General features: G+C 44.7%; 2 protein-coding genes across 6 annotated transcripts in view; both read left to right on the top strand.

Moving 5' to 3' along the window:
- The window catches only part of LOC308323595 (nucleosome-remodeling factor subunit BPTF-like), a 36,364-nt gene extending 22,278 nt beyond the window's left edge, over nucleotides 1-14,086 (top strand). For 2 of the 5 annotated variants that reach the window (XM_080775337.1, XM_080775340.1), the window contains 15 exons: nucleotides 270-393; nucleotides 1,122-1,374; nucleotides 2,520-2,653; nucleotides 2,819-2,930; nucleotides 3,520-3,908; nucleotides 4,623-5,967; nucleotides 6,148-7,892; nucleotides 7,999-8,081; nucleotides 8,195-8,432; nucleotides 8,967-9,520; nucleotides 10,251-10,478; nucleotides 10,832-11,024; nucleotides 11,182-11,266; nucleotides 11,469-11,655; nucleotides 13,233-14,086. In XM_080775337.1, coding sequence (XP_080631463.1) covers nucleotides 270-393; nucleotides 1,122-1,374; nucleotides 2,520-2,653; nucleotides 2,819-2,930; nucleotides 3,520-3,908; nucleotides 4,623-5,967; nucleotides 6,148-7,892; nucleotides 7,999-8,081; nucleotides 8,195-8,432; nucleotides 8,967-9,520; nucleotides 10,251-10,478; nucleotides 10,832-11,024; nucleotides 11,182-11,266; nucleotides 11,469-11,655; nucleotides 13,233-13,272 — 5,710 coding nt within the window. In that variant the 3' untranslated portion in view covers nucleotides 13,273-14,086. Of the gene's footprint in view, nucleotides 1-269; nucleotides 394-1,121; nucleotides 1,375-2,519; nucleotides 2,654-2,818; nucleotides 2,931-3,519; nucleotides 3,909-4,622; nucleotides 5,968-6,147; nucleotides 7,893-7,998; nucleotides 8,082-8,194; nucleotides 8,433-8,966; nucleotides 9,521-10,250; nucleotides 10,479-10,831; nucleotides 11,025-11,181; nucleotides 11,267-11,468; nucleotides 11,656-12,347 lie in introns of all 5 variants that reach the window. The other 3 variants (XR_013964826.1, XM_080775339.1, XM_080775338.1) reach the window with 3 other exon arrangements.
- A 1,136-nt stretch (nucleotides 14,087-15,222) lies between these two features.
- kpna2 (karyopherin alpha 2 (RAG cohort 1, importin alpha 1)) lies at nucleotides 15,223-19,003 on the top strand. Its single transcript, XM_080775656.1, has 11 exons — nucleotides 15,223-15,247; nucleotides 15,501-15,604; nucleotides 15,755-15,898; nucleotides 16,049-16,137; nucleotides 16,228-16,496; nucleotides 16,595-16,689; nucleotides 16,921-17,184; nucleotides 17,281-17,514; nucleotides 18,136-18,318; nucleotides 18,445-18,594; nucleotides 18,704-19,003. The coding sequence occupies exons 2-11, from the start codon at nucleotides 15,542-15,544 to the stop codon at nucleotides 18,797-18,799; spliced, it is 1,587 nt and encodes a 528-aa protein (XP_080631782.1). The 5' UTR covers nucleotides 15,223-15,247; nucleotides 15,501-15,541; the 3' UTR covers nucleotides 18,800-19,003.
- The last annotated feature ends 604 nt before the right edge of the window (nucleotides 19,004-19,607 follow it).

A 19,607-nucleotide genomic window follows, 5' to 3' on the forward strand; every position in this document is an offset into this window, starting at 1 on the left:
GTAAGAGTGCGTGTGCCAGAGAACTCCAATTACTTAATGTCGTACACAGTGTGAATTCTATTGCTTTTATTGAATACATTAACTATCAGTTATAACGGTTGCAACATGTATATGCACATTGTAATATGTATAAGAAAGTACATAAACAATTAAACAAACACATAGAAACTCATGTGACTCTGGGCACGGAGGTTACACAGTAATAACTGCGAATTCACAAAAAAATTGGTGAATCTTTTCCTTTAATGCCGTTTCCCTCTGTGGTGCAGGATGGAGAAGGAGAAGTCAACGGGTGGAGACCCATCTAAGATTGGTAGCACTCTGAAGACGACAGAAGAGGTGAAGGCTCACCTTGAGGGTCAGCTGAAACAGGCCAGGCAGGCTGCCCAGCAGGTAGGACGAACTTGAAAGAATAACCTATGATTAGTTATTTTTTATTTTCAAGCAGTGTTCACTCTAAGCTGTGCAACTGTGCTGTGCTCGTGCACAGTACATTTTCTAAGCAAAAATCAGCAAAAGGGTGATTAATTTCCGTCTTGTGTCCCGCCTTGGCCTGATTAATTTGGGGCCTTTCACCCTTGCGCTCATCTCTCTCTGTCAAGTCGTAGACGCACCTCCTTTGCCCCAGAGAGTCAGGATTTCGCATCAAATGCGTGTGTTAAGTCTGTGGTTGTATGTGCATAGGGCCAAGTTCTGAGGAGTTTTGGAATGATGTTGTTCCTTGGCTAAATTGGCTTGGAGTGCACAGAGCAGTAAATGGTTAAATGGTAAATGGTTTGGGATAAAAGCAGAGAGTGGATTTACTGGACATGAAGCTACAATGGCCATGGATACATTCATTTATATTTTTACACTTTTAGAACTATAAATGTACTGTAGACCACTTTCCCATTATTTTTAGTATTTGTTTACTGTTTGTCCATTTATTCAAATGTTATAATTAACGGAATGATTGAGCCAGTTTTTCATACTGTCCTACTTTCATACTTCCTCTGATCTATAGTATGCTTAGAAAAAGGTTGGCAGTGAGGTCAAGTATACCATGAGTCATAGTCAATGGGCTAAACATGCCAGACCTTTAATCTCGCTGATTGATTTTTATTATTTGTTTTTCTTTCAAGAAACGCCTTGAGCAGCAGAAGACGGGTGTCACCACCACCACTACTGCCTCCTCAACTACAACCACCCCCACCACCACTCCTACCAGCACCCCCATCAAGCCAGCCTCCACAGCCCCGAAGACGGGGGTCGCCCCTGGAACCAAGATGGTCCTGGCCTCCAAACTGTCTACGCCGGTGGTCTTCAAGCAGGACAAGAGCGCCTTCCAGCAGTCTTTTGCCTCCTGGGTCGACAAGCAGGGCAGCAATGACTCGGGTAAGCCATTGAGAACGAGGAGGGGGGTTAAAGTTCATAGGGAGGTCATGTATGGTGTTCTCTTACTGCAGAGTCATGTGCCTCTCTGTCTCATCCTTTATACACGATGGATAGGACACATACGTTCTTATTTCATTGTTGCGTTTTTAAATATTACTTTTTTCCCCCTTTTTTCAAATGTTTTCCCTAAGACACTGTTTGAATTTAAAAGGACCATCACCATCATGCGTTCATGACATTTTGTCATAACGTTTCACTTTTATTTTGCTTGTATTTAAGTGCTTTTGTAGCCTGTGGTGTCCACTCGCTTGCCTGTGATTTACTTTTATTATTATTTTTAGATTCCTCTATTCCTAGAATAAGAGCATACGGGAGCTTGTATATATTCCGGCTTTTCAAAGTCAAACTTCCAAATTACTTCCGAACCGCTCAGTGGACACCATGGCTGTAGTGAACAGGCTTTTGTAGTGACCCCCCCCCCCCCTTTGGGTCGTATTGCGTGACCGCGGGTGGCATGGTGTGTCTTGCAGCATCCACTGGCCCGGTGGCCAGCGTGGCTAGCGCCATCACCACCACGTCAGGGCAAACCTTCCAGATGGCTAGCGGCCCGGTGACAGTGGCTGGGCAGGTCATCACCGCCAAGTTACCACTGCCGGCTAACAGCAAGATAGTCACTCTCAACATGCCCACCGCGCAAGGAGGTAGGGAGTCAAAAAGTGTCGCACACCGTTGGGCATTCTTTTGCTCAGACTACCCGGTAGTCTTTAAGGATAGGACAGGGAGGACATGCAGGATACAAACCCCTAATTTGATCTATTATGTGATGTGATAGTTGAATTTAGTAGTGATGTTTTGAAAGAACACTACTGTGACCACAAATTTGAAGGCTGAACATAGTTATTTTAACATTATACTGTTAAACTCAGATTGGACACAGAGTTCAAACATTATGAGTGTAAAAAAAGAAAAGAAAACTGCTCGTTTGTATTCAACCACAAATTAGAATCTGCGCGACCTACAATATGAGTGAATGAGAAGAACGCCCTACTGCTATGATATATATTCCTCTGATATGCACTGAATGTACTTCAAATGGAAATAACTGCTTGTAGCCATCATCAACATTCCCTCCCTCTCCTCCATAGGTGTTCAGCAGAAAGTCTTGGGAATTTTCCCCTCCGGCCCTCCCGCTAACCTCCGCACCTACAGCACGTTACACCCCACAACTGGCAACATCAACCTCCGAGCTACAAGCGCTTCCTCCATCACCCAGCAACAGGTACAGATACTATACTTTATTTTCAGTGGAACATGCTATGGTACCTGACAGAATAGTGCGTTCTGAGAGCACGGGGTGGGGTTGGGCTAGGGCATACAACAAAGATCTCCAACCGCAATCGACTGATCTGAACTGAAATAAACCTATTGTAATTCTTTGGCTCAGGCTATCACAACAGGAGGCCAGGTGCGGCCGGGCATGATGACGATCCGCTCACCTACCCAGAGTGCCACAATGGGTACAACTTTGGTCAGAGGACAAGTGTTGGCTCAACAAGGTATTGTCTACCAATGGCTAACTTTCTAGTCACTGCAGTGTTATTTCTGTTGCTGTGTATGAACAGATTGTGGAATGTTGGCAATCCCCCAAGCCAAATTGTCATTTCTGGCTAAATTATTGTTTGAAGTAGTGAATTAGAATGTATTTGGTGATAAAAGTAAAGTGCACATCATCACTTCCATAATGTATAACATACACCATATATCACAGAGGATAAAACACAATTAAACCCATAAGGCTTATTTTCATTGTGGTTCTCCTCTAGTCTAAATTTCCATTGTTGTCCTTGTGGCATGAATTTGACCTCTACCAGTCTAGTCAAGTCACATTTATTTTATATTCTGTAGCATATTTCATACGACAAGCGCAGACTTGAAGCTCTTACTTGCTCATGTAATCAACTGTTAAAGCTGACACCTTCTGGTGATAGTACATTTTAGCGTTCACTGCCCCCCAATTTTTTTTTCCTGCAATCCATATTTCACATCCGGTGCGAACGCACCAGATGACATTTGGATAGAAGTATATTTGTTCATTACGTTCTTCATGTCTCATTGTCTCAATGTTGTTTTCCTGTCTGTCTTCAGGCCAGCCTCGGCAGGCTGCGACTCAAATGGGCCGCGGCCAGCCTGTGTCTGGCTGTAGTCCTGCTCAGACTGCTGTAGGTCAGAGAGTAGTTGGTGCTGCAGCCTCCCCACGTGCCGCCCAGCCGGCCCCTGGGCAGTTCCCCGCCGCCACGCCGGCCCCTGGGCAGTTCCCCGCCGCCACGCCGGCCCCTGGGCAGTTCCCCGCCACCACGCCGGCGCCTGGGCAGTTCCCCGCCACCACGCCAGCGCCTGGGCAGCCTCTTGTTGGCACACCGGTACCTGGGCAGTCTCCCACCGCCCCTCCCCCAGCGCCCCAGGCTAACCGGCCACAGCAGGGTCAGGTCAAGCTCACCTTGGCCCAGCTCACTCAGCTAACACAGGGGCCACAGGTGTGTGGATTGCATGCCTTTTTGTCCGAATCTTTTATTCTGTCTGTTGGGGGTTTCTCTCAGGCTCAGTGCCTTTGCTATCCTTTTTTCTCAACCTTTTATTTGTACAGGGTGGGTCATTCATATATCCAGTGTATTCTATCACAGCCGCCCGCCAATGGTTATGATAGGCGATACCTCCGGTTGACAGGGTTTATTTAACTAGTGTTTAGAACCCAATTGCTTAAGATGAAATGAGAGATGAGTCTGGTGACTTCAGTCCTTTTATAATGACGCCCATTTCATAGTGGTACTGCCGCGTCATGGACATATAGCTAAAAAGTCTGTTCACCAGCCCTTTTTCCCCCTCTTTTTCGAGCACCTATGTGAAATGTAAAATGGGGTTGGCATATTTATTTATGAAGATCAGAGTCTACAATGTTGCATATACAAACATATGAACATTTCAATGCTATGCCTCTTGAACACGTTGGCCTGTTTACACACTAAAGACTTACTTTTTGAGTATGTTTGACTATGAAAGAAGAAAGTCCTTAGACATTCCGCCCTATTGTCTCTATGCATACTATTTTGCCTGTAAAACCTTTGTCCTTCCATCGCCCAGAGCGTGTAGATCAGTGATAGATTAAATCTGCGAACCCAGATTCCATTGTTGCAACTTCAGTTCTTGTAGAACGTAAATATTTGTGTAACAATAGGTGTCTATTTTTCCAGGGTGGGAGCCCAGGCCTGACGGTGGTAATCCAGGGTCAAGGCCAGACCCAGGGCCAGCTGCAGCTTCTCCCCCAGGGGGTAACTTGCATCCCTGGTCCTGGTCAGCAACTGATGCAGGCAGCCATGCCCAATGGCCTTGTCCAGCGTTTCCTCTTCACCGCCGTGGCCCCTACCTCCACAGCCTCATTGCCAGCATCCACCACTACCACAGCAATGTCTACATCAGCTGTGGCTGGCCAAGTTCCAACACCATCCTCATCCCTGGCGCAGACCCAAGTTGCATCCCCTGTGCCTGTATCGGCACAAGTTGCAGCCAGACAGCCCACCCAAATGCAAATGTCTTTCCCTATCCCAGCCATAGCACCTTCACAACCTCAAATTGCAGCCCCTGTGCCCTCTCCAGTACAAGTGACGACCCCAGCCATTCCTCAAACACAAGTATTTGCCCCAGCCGCAGCCGGTGCACAAAAACAAGTTTTTGCTCCATTTATGGCCACAACACAATTTTTGGCCCAAACCCCAACTTCAGCTCCTACACACAACCAAGTTGTTTCTCCTGCTATGGTCCCAATGCAAATGTCTGCCCAAACCACAGCCTCAGTCCCTGCACACAACCAAGTTCATTCTCCTGCTATGGTTCCAACACACTTTTCTGCCCAAACCACAGCTCCAGTACCTCCTGCTATGGTCCCAACGCAAATGTATGCCCAAACCACAGCCCCTGCACACAACCATGTTGTGTCTCCAGCTATGGTCCAAACACAAGTTTATACTCAACCCCTGGCTTCAGCTCATGCAAGAAGCCAAGTTGTTGCTCCGTTCATTGCCCCAACACAAATCTCTGCCCAAATTCCACCTCCAGCCCCTGTACAAAACCAAGTTGTTGCTCCCTTTGTTACCCCAACGCCAATCTTTGCCCAAACCCCAGCTTCAGCCCCTGCACAAACCCAAACTGTGGCATCGGTGCGTGCTCCAACCATGGCCCAAATGCATGTCTTTACGCCTGCTCATGCCCCGGCCTCAGCCCCTGCACAAATGCAGGTTCAAACTTCTGCATCTATTTTAGCCCCAGCAGTTGTTTCCACAATAGCTGCTGCACCCTCCATCCAAATGCCTGTCTCTGTGTCTGTCACTCTACCTGTCCTGGCCCCACTCCCGTCCCCAGTGCGCTCTCCAATCATTGCATCTGCTGTCACCATGTCCCCAACCCAAATCGCTGTCCCATCTCCAACCAAAGTCCCAACCCAAATCCCCCTTGCACATCCTTTCACTGTCCATGCAACAAATTGGGCAGCTGCTTCTGTTACAGCGGTAACAGCCACTTCCACAACACCTTCAGTGCCAGGTAAGAGATGAAACACACCAAGCAACAATATAAAGCTTTGATATTACCAAACCTGTGGACAATGTTATTTTATGAATCGGGGCCTTTCCCCACTACACATACAGATTTGTTTTCCTGTGAGGACCATGCATGTCACTGTATTAGAGCTTCATTTGTTCTCCCTGTTCTCTCTTCCTGTAGCTCTGATAGAGCGGAGAGCAGCTGAGCCTCAGTTTTGGACTCCTGCGTCATCTCAGTCCCAGGCTCCAGGCCAGCTAGGTCAACAGGCTGCAGCTCCCTTCCAACCACCTGCCATGGCACCGCCATCTATCCCTGCCCCTGCATATTCCGCTACCTCTGCTCTCACCCCTGTATCTGCTCCTGCCCCCTCACCCGCACCAGTTTCCACACCGCTTGTTCCAACAACACAAGCAGCACTTCTCTCCCAGGCACTTATCCAGCACTCTGCAAGTGTATCCTTGCCGCAGGTATCCCAAATGTCAGCCTCACCCATGCAGGTTCATATGACGGCTCTACCTGTTGCTTCTGTTGTTACTCAAACTGCAGTGAGACCCACCCAGCCTCAGCTCCAAGCCCAGTATCAGGCTCAGACTCAACTTCAACCCCTGCCTCAAGCCCATATCCGCGCACCGATTCAAGTCCAGTCCCACATACAGGCCCAGCAATTGTCACATGTCCAGCCCCACGTCCAGGCCCAAGTGCAAGCCCAAGTTCACCCCCAAGTTAGAGTGCAGTTTCAACCACGGGCACAAATTCAGGCTCAGCAACCTACCCAAGTCCAAGCTCAGGGCCTGGCTCAACTTCAACCTCAAGCTCAGTTTCAGTCTCAAACTCAAACTGTGCCCCAGGCCCAACTCCAGACCAGAGTTCAGCCTCAGTACCATCCCCATGTACAAGTCCAGTTTCAGCCACAGTCCCAAATCCAGACTCAGGCTCAACAGCAGGCCCAGGTCCAATCGCCAGTCCAGGTTCAAGCACAGCCTCATGTGCAGTCTCAGGCCCAAACTCAGCTCCAACCCCAGTCACAGGTCCAAGTCCAGCATCATCCCCAGGTGCAAGTTCAGTTTCAGCAACAGTCCCAAATTCAACCACAGCAACAGCCCCAGGTTCAAACTCAGCTCCAAACACCGACCCAGGTCCAAGTTCACTTCCAACAGCAGGCCCAGGTCCGCCCTCAGATGGGTCAACATCAGCAGATTCAGGTCCAAGCCCAACCCCAGTTACAAGCCAAACTGCAAGTCCAGTTCCAGCCACCTAACCAAACCCAGCTCCAAGCACAGCCCCAGCTGCAGGCGCAGCCCCAGCTGCAGGCGCAGCCCCAACTCCAGACTCAAACCCAACTCCAGGCTCATCCCCAGCTTCAGGTCCAGCCCCAGCTTCAAGCCCAGCCTCAGCTTCAGGTCCAGTCCCCAATCAGGCATCAGCTGATAACGGTTCCGGGTCTCCAGCAGCCTGTCCAGTTCCTCTCTGCCCTCCCACCGCACGTTGCGGCCCAAATCCAAGCTCAGATCCAGGCCCAGGCACAGCAGCAGGGTGGTGCTGTTCCCCAGCAGATAAGGCTACAGTTGCCGATTCAGATCCAGCAGCCAGGTGGACAGGTGCAGACGCATCAAATCCAGAACATGGTGACGATCCAGGCACCGGCTAGTGTCCAGGAGCAGCTACAGAGGATGCAGCAGCAGCAGCAACAGCAGCAACAGCAGCAGCAACAGCAGCAACAGCAGCAACAGCAGCAACAGCAGCAACAGCAGCAACAGCAACAGCAGCAACAGCAGCAGCAGCAACAGCAGCAACAGCAGCAGCAGCAGCAGCAACAGCAGCAACAACAACAACAAATGCCCCAGCCACAGAAGAAGAGGAAACAGGAATTTAAGAGGGAACCGAAAGAGCATAGCATCAACCCTGGTGACAGCGTCCAAAAACAGGTGGGCCTTGAAAAGCTTCAGTAACGTGATCCTTACCTGTGTAATGGAACAGCAATGAAATCCCTTTTTCATAAACTAAAAGCCTATTTATTTATTTTGTTATCAGGCGTCAGGGAGGCAGAACACCTCATCGGAGCAAGTGAAACAGAGAAAGAGTCAGGCTGCAGCGGAGCGGGAGGAGAACCAGAGGTCTGACACTCCTGCAAGTTATATTTTAGTTAGTAAATTGTGTCTTCACAGGTAAAACAAAGCACCAATTAACTGCCATTGCCTGATCCCTGTCCCCTCTTCTCTGCAACCAGGATGATCGTGTGCAACCAGGTGTTGAAGTACATATTAGACAAGATCGAGAAGGACGAGAAGCAGGCGGAGAAGCAGGCGGCCAAGAAGCGGAAGAAGGAGGAGGTGGTGGAGCAGAAGCGCTCCAAGCAGAACGCCACCAAGCTGACGGCACTGCTCTACAAGCACAAGGAACAACTCAAGGCTGAGATTCTGAAGAAGAGGGCGCTACTTGACAAGGAGCTGCAGCTACAAGTGCAGGTCAGTGTGTGCTGGATACTACAATGACAAAAACAAAGCATGGTTCAATTAAAGGAGTAGTTTACACCCACAAAGTACTTATTTTCTAGCAAGTACACACCCAAAGTGCAATTTGCATTCCTAAGCCAATAGACCGGGACAGAGATCGGGACCAAGAGAAAGAGAGACACAGAGAGGACAAAGACAGGAAAAGCGATGTCCACTACCTCAAAAGAGCCTTGAATTCATGGAATGCTTGTCGCATTTCTAGTAATAATAGTCAATAGTCAATAGTCAAACTTTTTCTTTTATATATGTCCATGAATTCAAGGCTTCATGGGGTGTGTAATTGATAGAAAATAAGTAATTCATTGGGTGAACTACTACTTTAATACATTATGTCTGATTCCCAAACCAATCCTAAATAAAGCCCTACTGCCCTAGTCTAAATATTTCAATCTTTATTAAAAACCATTCAGACTATATTAAATGTGACTTTCTGGAACATTTCAACACCCTGTCGTGTGTTCTTTCACCTGACACTTTGCGTCCCAGGAGGAGCTGAGGAGGGACATCGCCAAACTGCAGAAGGAAAAGGAGAAGGCCCGGGCAGCTATCGCCCAAGCAGCCGCTGCCACAGCCTCCGCCGCCAAGGTGGCATCTCACCCCTCCCACTCTACCCATTCCTCTCACTCCACCCATCCCTCTCACTCCACCCACACGGTGACCTCGCCCACTTCCGCCTCGTCTTCCTCCTCCCACAAGCGAAAGAGGGAGGACGAGAGAGGGGACAAAGAAAGACACCGCGACAAGCATCGGGACAAGGACAAGAAGCGGGACCGCGATAGGGACAAGGACAAGGACCGGGACAGGGACAAACACAGAGACAGGGACAGAGACCGGGACCGAGAGAAAGAAAAACACAGGGAACGAGACAGACACAGAGAGGACAAAGACAGAGACGGGGATAATAAGACCCAAGAAAAGGATGAGGATTCTTCCCCTTCCAAACACAAGAAGAAGAAGGCGGTGATGTCCACTACCTCAAAGGATCACAAGAAGGACACCAAGCTGTACTGCATCTGCAAGACGGCCTATGATGAGTCTAAGTAAGACCAAGCATATTACACTTGACCACATTTAAACATTTTCACAAAACACAAATTAAATTATGTCAGCAGCTTATTGGGTTTTGCAAGTTCCAGATGCAAGTTAGAGGTCACACAGGTCCAAAATTGCACGACCCTAATGGACGCGGGAAACTTGTTCCCAATTGTATTTTAAATGACTGACCCGAACCCTAATGGACCTGTGAAATTCATTCAGGGATCCGATTAGTTTCACGATATTACAGAACCAGCACGGTGCATATCTGAGAGGACATTAGGAGAGGTCAGAGACCCAGGATCTGAGACAGGTCGCATATTAAAACTGTGTTAAATGAATATTTGCTGTAGCTTACATTGTGTATATTAATCGGTTTTTTTGCTTGCCTGTGGTGATCAATAGACTATTGCATAATTGGCAATTACTGTGAATGTTTCCTCAATTCTGACTTACTCAACAATTCATGCGTTTCTCTACTGACCAGGGCTGGTCACGGGTCCTCTCTGGTATTACCCCAGACACATTAAAAGATAAACCATGCATCTCGGTTATTATTTCCGTTCAGGTGGACCTGTGAAGACCTTTTAATACAGTGACACAATATTCACTTCATCAGAACCTTTTATGGTAGCTGACGATGATGTTTAACCAACTTTCAAGGATTACGCCACAATGGTTGAAAAGCCCCTCGACCTAGGGGCAGTGAACTGAAAACCGTTTCTTTTCTCTCAGGTTCTACATTGGTTGCGACTTGTGTTCCAACTGGTTCCATGGGGCATGCGTTGGCATCACCGAGAAGGAGGCAAAGAAGTTGGAGGATTTTGTGTGCAGCGACTGCAAACGTGGCCAGGAGGGAGGGGGCCAGGAGGGAGGGAGCAACGAGGAGGGAGGGAGCAACGAGGAGGGAGGGATCAAGGAGGAGCTGTATTGCATCTGCCGGACGCCATACGACGAATCCCAGTACGGCTAATCGCACTGTATAACTAAAGCTGTTGAAAATATTTTTTTTACATTGAAATAAAGTAGGAAAATGCTTATGAAATGCTTAGAATTGATGTCATTTCATTGGCCGTACATCAAGTACAAGTCAGATATTCTGGTTACAGTCTAGAATTCCCCGCCAGTAAAAAGATTGATTTCATTGAAGTAGCAACTGCCAGAAATTCACATTTGATGTATTTAATCTATCAAAATGTATACCCCTGATGCGCTATTATTAAACACAGAAATCGAAATATCTTTAGTTGTTTACTTTCCAATATAATGCATTCCTAATGTTTATGCAAGCTTTGTCCTTCACCCTTCCCCCCCAGGTTCTATATTGGCTGCGATCGCTGTCAGAATTGGTACCATGGACGCTGTGTTGGCATCCTGCAGAGCGAAGCCAACCACATAGACCTATATGTGTGTCCACAGTGTCAGTCCACTGAGGATGCCATGACGGTCCTTACGCCGCTCACCGACAAAGACTACGAAGGCTTGAAGAGAATACTGCGTTCATTACAGGTACAGCTATTATGGGCATCTGCCCTGTTGTATCAATGCTCTAACATTGGGTGAATATAATAGGACATACCGGTAGGTCAATTTGCACTTAATGTCAGGTGGCGTCCATTCTCGAAATTCTTCTGGCTAACAATCTCTGATTTGTGATTTTTGGTAGACTCACAAAATGGCTTGGCCTTTCCTTGAGCCTGTGGATCCCAATGATGCACCTGATTATTATCGCGTGATCAAGGAACCGATGGGTAAGTAAAGTCCTCAATTTGTTCACTCTTGGTTACAAATGGATAAATGAACACTGAGGGGGTTACTCTGTAAATGTCATGGCTTTGATTATCAACAAAAAATAGCATTTATTTTTTACACATTGCTTGATTAATTGGTCTTAGTCACACACAGGACATGTCATGAGGAAGTTTATAAAAAATTACTTCATTTCCCTTGTAGACTTTTCCACCATGGATGGCCGATTGCAAAAGCGGCATTATCACAAGCTTACGGAGTGTGTGGCAGACGTGACCAAGATCTTCGACAACTGCCGCTATTACAACCCCAACGACTCGCCGTTCTTTCAGTGTGCAGAAGTCCTTGAAGGTTTTTTTGTACAGAAGCTTAAAGGTTTCAAAGCAAGCAGGTAAGGTTAAATGCTCCCTCAGTGTCTCCAGCCGCCACTCTGTTCTTTCATACTTGTATCTTTGTCTGCTAGAAGGTTATGGCTGTGGTCTACCTCTGTTGATTCAGTCAATGGCTCAAATACCTCAAAATCCAAGGCAACCTCCCATTTAGGCTCCATTTCTAAAAGGTAGAAATGTTCAGTACCTAGGGCTGTCGCTTTATGACATTACACATTTTTGTTCTGTAACCCCCTTCAAACAAGGGTTCCCAATAGCAGCATTCCATTCAGCTGTTGAGGTCAAATGAAGCTACCTTGACTATATGTAAGCCTGACCTGTGTCAGTTTCTCACCTGTTGAGACCCTCATACTGTATGACTTTTGCAATGAATCTCAGATGTGACATTCACGTTTCACGTGATGCATGTTTATAGTAGCAGTATATGCCTGAGCCATTTGGTTTTAGTGTGCTGTAGCAGTAGACCAGGCCTGGTACTGTACGCTATCTCTCAGAAGTGCGTGTAGCTTGAGGGTTGCTGAGCCTTGCTGAAGTTTGCCGAACTGTAGGCATTTCCACATTATCATAGCTTTCGGCAGAACTTTGACCACAAGTGCCCCCTTGCATTTGTGTCATGTATCACCTTGCATTTGTGCCTGTTCACCTGTGCTGCATGCCTTTTCATTTATGCCATTCCATTCTCTCTTTCTTCCAGATTGTCAGATTCATAAGTCGACCGTTGTAGCTGGAGTCTGAGCTGGTTGCTGGGGTCTCTAGTAATGAAAATCATGGAGGCCTGCTATTTCCATGAACAGCATAAAATGTCTGAATATTTAAGACAAAACAAAACACACACATGCACACACATGCAAATGTGAAACAAAGGAACAAATTGTGAAATTTGAAGTGGTAAGATTCTAGCAATTGGTGACTTCAGGGATGATCACAGAATGGCAGCCATGTTGACATACGTGTACGAAGGAATCAATCATCCAACTACAACTAATTTGTTAACTGCATTGAGTAAGCCATTCCAAAAAACGAGTTTTTGAGAAAGATGCAGTTTTAGATCTTAATTATTTATTTTTCTAATGTCATTTTCCATTGGACTCTTCTTGACCAAATACTATATTTTATCATAGAATATTTAGTACATGTTTTGTGTTTAATTCACTTTGGCCTATGTCTAAACTTTGTTTTAGGCACTTCTGTTAATATGCAGGTCATTTTAATACTATAGATGTCACTAGGGGGTAACCAACCAATTACTGTAGCAGTTGATCTTTTAAGTCAAAGGAATTTTGTGTGAGAGAAATTATGTATTTGCTATGGACCTCAACTCCACCCTATTCCTCTCTTTAAATCATTTCTTGGGTACATTATGTGCAGTAACATATTTGTGAAGGATACTCTTCATTAATATTGGCATTCCCTGTACATTGCCCCAACATGGCTGCAGTATACTATCCTCACTGACCCCTTCGCATCCATTTTTTGTGTTTCCACTTTGTTCATTTGTTATGAGATTCACAGTTTTTGACTGAATACTACATACAAAATAAATGGGTTCTCAACTGTTCCCTCTCTCCACATTCTGTAGGTCTCATAACAACAAGCTACAGTCTTCTTCAGCCTCTTAGAATGCACCACACATTGCGCAAAACAAAAACGCACTCGCCAAGAACGCGGGTTTAATGAACAGTAAATCTCTGGCGGACTCTGCCTCCTCCTGTGCTTTGGAACTGCTCCTCTCCTTCCATCAACAACTACTAAAAGAAGGCTGCCAGTCCGACCAGCGCTGCTGCTTCCATGCAAACTGTAAAGCAGTGCTGTCCTCTGGCGAGCTCTGCACCAGGGACATCTTGGGCCTGTTTTATTGGCACTTGGACTGTCACAGGGAGTGTGAATAATAAAGGCATTTCAGAGGAAAGTTTACCTCGGAGAAAAGACTCCTAAAGCTTTCACATTTCCATGTACTTTTTTGCTTTTATATGTCATTCACTTCTTTGCCTGTGGAGAAGTACTTAGGCCATTGTTGTGGCTGTCATGTCCAACGGAGAAGGCTCATTTCAATACTGAAATACTTTTGCTGAGTTTTACTGAGCACAGTGTATTGAGGTTTTGTGTCCGGAATCAGATTTCACAGTGTAACTACTACCGCCCCCCCACCCTCCCATTTTTCATCTCATTTATTTTATCTGAGGCATGAAAGACTATCAAAGTCTTACTAAATGTCTGGACAGCAATTGTCAGTTTTGGTCAAGTTTCTATAGCCTACTGCAAGTAATAAGCTAATAATTGGTTTGCTCTGCAGTAGTGATGGAAGGATTTAAATAACTATTTGAAGGTGTCCTGCCCTGTTTGTAAAAAATTGTCAAATTTTGACTTTTCTTTTTTTGTATTACAGCTGAAGAAATATTGATGTATATGAAACATAATAAATGGGAAAGTCTGCTTTCTTTCTGTTTAATCAGCATCTGGAACATGGATTAAGCTATCAGTCCAGTTGACCTATGAGAGTCCCTGAATAATTCCTTTAGGGAACCAACTGATATCTTTTTGTTTCTTTTTTACTTTTTAATAAATATATTTATTGAGCACTTCAGAAGTTTCACCACAGAGTGCACATCAAATTTGTACAAATATTTTGGTGTACATGAGCCAACATGCATACATTTTATAAAGGGATCCTCTTTCCAGACTCTTTTGAATAATGATCTACTGATCAATATGGTACCATAGCTGTATTTAGACAGGACAGTAATGGCACATTTCTAATGTGTTTCCTTCCCTTGGTAACTAACAAGCATCTATAATGCCTTGAATAAGCATTTAAAATCTGCTGAATAATGCTGTTCACCAAAGATTTAAATGTGCATCTTGACTAAGTATAATGTAATATTTGGAAACTAAACAGTAAGTTCAATGCTGCTTAATGTTAAATGGAAATATATTTCCTTGGACCCATATATTTGTCTGTTGAAAATACTGCATAATTTGGACATTCATTGAAAATTCCAATAACTCATCCAAATAAAGATGAAACGTGTACATTCAGTTTAATGTGGATGAGAATTGAAGATTGTTAGAGGGCAACCAGACTATAATAATTGTTATTGCGATACAATACGAATTACATGTTTTATTTAGCCTATAGGCTACTATTTTTTTTTAAATATAAGAACGGGGAAGAATGAATAAATCATAATCCACTATTATCCCCCATGCGTCTTTACTGGCAAGTTCCAACTTCCTCTTGCCACAATCCAGTTAATGTAGCAGATAGACCAATCACAAGCAGTCGTTCAAATAAAACACTGACCCTGAATCAGTTCTTTGTAGTAATCTTCCACCCCTGTCTATGTTCCACCCCTAATACTCTATGGTTCCACCCCATACCACGCCTTTCCGATCTCGCGATGTTTTTTCCCTCTGACAGAACTTCCTGTGCATCCTGTGAGTTGTTCGAAAAGCCCAATGAATGGACGGCGTTGGATGCATCTGCTTGAACAGTCCAATCAGGACTCGTTGTAGAAGAAATTTAAAGGTCTGTACAGCATTTACTTTTTCATAGTAGCCAGAATTAGAAACTCTCTGCAAGGGACAGTCAGCTTGGTGAGTACTTGGCGAGTATTCAATTTAACTGTAGGGGAATCATGAACTGTATTTGTTCTTTACCTTTTCAGCTCAGAACATTGCGTTATTGACTTAAATCAGTTCCAATAATCAATTTGGCCTATATGATAAACGAATGTGTCGATAATTTAACGTTTCCGCATGGCATGTGATGTGGATTGCAATGTAAGTGGTAACGTTACTTGACCTGAGAACACGAAGTGTTGAAATTTGATCTTTATCTTGTGTTTAGATACAACATTAGAAAACTGTTTCACTCAACACGTTTGGGAAATGGAGAACTCCGGGAGTCCTGCACGTCTGAATAAGTTCAAGAACAAGGGGAAGGATACCAATGTGAGTAGCGAATTGAACTGCAACCGTTTTAACCGAAACACGTCGAATAAGGGTAGCTCCTTTATTCGACGTGTTTTGATTTAAAAAGACGTTGCCATAGCGGTGTTTTTTGTTTCAAGTAACTTTACTGTGGACCCACGTCAATTCCAGGAACTGAGACGCAGGAGAGTTGAAGTGAATGTTGAACTTCGCAAAGCCAAGAAAGACGACCAGATTTTCAAAAGAAGAAATGTGTCCACTCTCCCAGAAGATGAGGCAACTTCACCTCTTCAAGAGAGGGGCCAAAATTGTCAGGTATCTGTTCTATTGATCTTATTATGAAGACCGATTACATATATATATATATATATTTTTTTTAATTTAGCTGTTTTCCTGTACCCTCAGATAAATTATTTCAATGAGTAGGCTGTTGCAACACATTGATCTTTGTCTGACAATTTTCAGCTTACCAGGCAGTGGACAGTTGATGAGATTGTCACTGAAATAAATGGCAATACCGTTGATGCTAAACTCCAGGCTACCCAAGCAGCAAGGTAATGAAAACATGGAGGTTGCATGCTGTGTTAAAAAAGCCCTAATAACTCATTGCAATTCTAAGTTTTTTATTTTCCTCCTGAATGCAGGAAGTTGCTGTCGCGTGAGAGACACCCGCCCATTGACTACATCATCAAAGCTGGTCTGATCCCCAAGTTTGTTGCCTTTCTGGGCCTGGAAGACTCTCCTCCCATCCAGTTTGAAGCTGCCTGGGCTCTGACCAACATTGCCTCTGGGACATCAGAGCAGACGGCTGCTGTTGTGGAGGGAGGAGCCATTCCTGCTTTCATTAACCTTGTCGGCTCTCCCCACCCTCACATTAGTGAGCAGGCTGTCTGGGCCCTTGGAAACATTGCTGGTAATTACTCAGAATGTTTTATTCAATTTTATTTGTTCCTTTTGTACCAATATCATCTATCAGTTGAGTTACTGTAAATATTCTTTCTTTTTACATAGGTGATGGATCAGCCCTCAGAGACTTAGTCATTAAGCATGGCGCTCTGGAACCTCTGCTTAATCTGCTGGCAGTTCCTGAACTCTCTGTATTTACTGTAAGTAAGCACTGTACGTGTGTATACTATACACTGCAATTCCCAGCTATTTGATTAAGCCACAGGATTTGCATTGCTGCTTTAATCTATTGCATTGAGGTTTGAAAATCAAGTTTCTCCTAAATTGCATGAATTCCCCTTGGCTTGCCACTAGATGTCGCCCTAACTCAATCCTTGCCACCACACTTCCAGCAGATAATTATTATACTTGGTGTCTTGATTTCTTTCCAGTCTGGCTACCTGAGAAATGTCACTTGGACACTGTCAAACCTCTGCCGCAACAAGAACCCCTCCCCACCTATAGCAGCTATACAGCAGATCCTACCCACTATTGTTCGTCTCCTCCATCATGACGACAAGGAGGTGCTGGCCGATACCTGCTGGGCTGTGTCCTACCTGACTGATGGCTCCAATGACCGCATTGAGATGGTTGTCCAGACTTGTCTCATCCCACGCCTGGTACAGCTGCTTGGCTCTGGAGAGCTGTCTGTCGTGGTATGTACGAGAACTTAATTTCTATTTGTGTACACTGTAGTCTTTGATAAAACCCAGGTTCTTGTATAACACCCTCTCTTCTTGTTCTGCCTCCAGACCCCCTCCCTGCGAGCTATTGGCAATATTGTGACCGGTACAGATGAGCAGACTCAGGCGGTGCTGGATGCTGGGGTCTTGCACATGTTCCCCCGGCTCCTGTCCCACCACAAGGCCAACGTCCAGAAGGAGGCGTCTTGGACCCTGTCAAACATCACAGCGGGAAGGGATGCCCAAATCCAGGAGGTCATCAATGCTGGCCTAGTCCCTCGCCTGATTGAAGTACTCAGTAAGGTAAGGAAGTATAATGGTATTCATTTGTAATCACTTTCAACCTGGTGTCCTTATTTTGGGCATGTCTTATGTGAACATTTTAAAGACATTAAAAATCACATTCATGTTAAGTGAGGGTTGCTCTTATCATATATCACATTCCATGCTCAGCCAAATAATTTCTGTGGTACACACAAAGCTGGGCAGGCACGTCTACAAGCTCGCAACACATCATGATTCACTGCACTGTGAGCCTGAAGTGGTGTGGTATTTTCCATTTCAGATTCAATTTTATTTAGTGTCAAGACACTTTACAGTGTAAAGCAGAAAACCAACTTGTGTGTGTGTGTGTGTGTGTGTATATATATATATATATATATACTTTTGTGTGTGTATATAATTAGATTTGTCCATAAAATAATTTGTCTCCTAGGACCTAGATAAGTTAAATAATACCAGGCAGGCAGACCACACATTTTATTTTCGGTCCCTGTTCCTTTAAAACTGCTCTAATTGGCCTGGGCCATGGCTCAATGGTCCAGGCACCTTGGCTGGTAATCTAGTCTGGCAGTGTGCTGCGGGGTCTCTAATTATTATCATTCAGTTTTGCTCATCTTGGACTTTTCTTTTTTTTTTTTTCAGGGTGACTACAAGACCCAGAAAGAAGCTGTTTGGGCTATTACCAACTTCACCAGTGGGGGCACTGTTGAACAGGTGGTGTACCTTGTTCAGGCCAATGTGCTGGAGCCTCTCCTCAACCTGCTCTCCTCAAAGGACTGTAAAATTGTCCTTGTCATCTTGGATGCCATCACCAATATCTTCCTGGTATGTAGATCTTTCCTGTGAATTTAGACATGTATACCTTTTGCCCTTTGAAGACGACTGAATTTAGTGCCATTTTGTCTACCCTGGCGGAATTGCAGGAATAATGCAACTTGTTTCTTCCTTTAGGCTGGAGAGAAGATTGGTGAATCAGAAAAGCTCTGCCTGATGATTGAAGAATGTGGTGGACTTGACAGGATTGAGTCCCTGCAGTCGCATGAGAATGAGCTGGTCTACAAAGCTTCTCTCAACCTGATCGAAAAATATTTCTCAGGAGAGGTATGTATATCTGGCTTCTTTTGCTATAATTGTATATTCCCCCCTCTCTTTTGGCTAAATGTTGGATCTGCAAGTATTTTTCTGCATAATAAATGTATGTATTTTTCAGGAGGAGGTAGTTGAGTCTGTGGTCCCAGAAACGACAACTGACGGTGAAGGCTATGCATTCCAGATCAGTGACAACCAAAGCACTTTCAATTTCTGAATACCTGTTTTCAACCTTTTTGTATTGTTCATCAATGCTACTGTTTGTCCCTTGTTTATGTGATTCATTCTTTTGTATGTCTTTATGTACATACTTTTTGGGGGCATTGTGTTTTACAATGTGACTGTAAATAAAGTCTTGAGGACTATGGGCTTCACTTTTTGGGTTATGGTGTTAAATAAAACAGACATTTGATACTGATAACTCATTGAATTGTTTAATTGGCTGTGAATTTAATCTGGTTATAGGCAAGATATGTAATGTCTGCATTTATTAATATGCAAATGAGAATATTCAGGTTTTCACTAAGTTTAGCATGAAAACCTGTCATTAATGTAGGTTAAGTGTGTGTATTTTTTTTTTTGGTTTGTCAAATGGCACTATATTAGGATTGTACTCATTGAAAGTTTGAGTTACGGGCCATCCCAGCTCTTCACAGAATGCATTTTCTGGTCTGATTCCAATTGGGAGAACTTGGAATTCAAACTTTGTTAAATATCACTTATCCTAAAAAAATGTTAACAGTTGACTACTGCAGCTTTAAAAAAAGCTGTGTGTAGCAGGGTTGTGTTTGTATATGTGTGCTATGCAACCTTCAAATCTACTTAAAGTTGTCTCCATATATATGATCATTTTTTAAGTTTGTGATGCCCACCAGGGTGCAGTACTTAGTTTAGACACTTTTTGGTTTAGTCATTAGGCCTACAACTACAACCTATCAAATCCTAACCTAACCTCCCACGGGGCAGCACACCTAACCTTAACCCATGTCTCACCAATGACTAGTCTAAACTAAGTATGCACACCA

Source organism: Protomyctophum bolini, assembly GCF_963924005.1.
Source record: "Protomyctophum bolini genome assembly, chromosome: 11".
Taxonomy (NCBI): domain Eukaryota; kingdom Metazoa; phylum Chordata; class Actinopteri; order Myctophiformes; family Myctophidae; genus Protomyctophum; species Protomyctophum bolini.

Excerpts from the sequence above, each read along its gene's own strand:
- kpna2 (XM_080775656.1), top strand. The coding sequence starts at position 15,542 with ATGGAGAACTCCGGGAGTCCTGCACGTCTGAATAAGTTCAAGAACAAG. Across the intron at positions 16,138-16,227 it reads CAGGCTACCCAAGCAGCAAG|GAAGTTGCTGTCGCGTGAGA; the intron begins GTAATGAAAACA and ends TCCTGAATGCAG. Across the intron at positions 16,690-16,920 it reads CTGAACTCTCTGTATTTACT|TCTGGCTACCTGAGAAATGT; the intron begins GTAAGTAAGCAC and ends ATTTCTTTCCAG.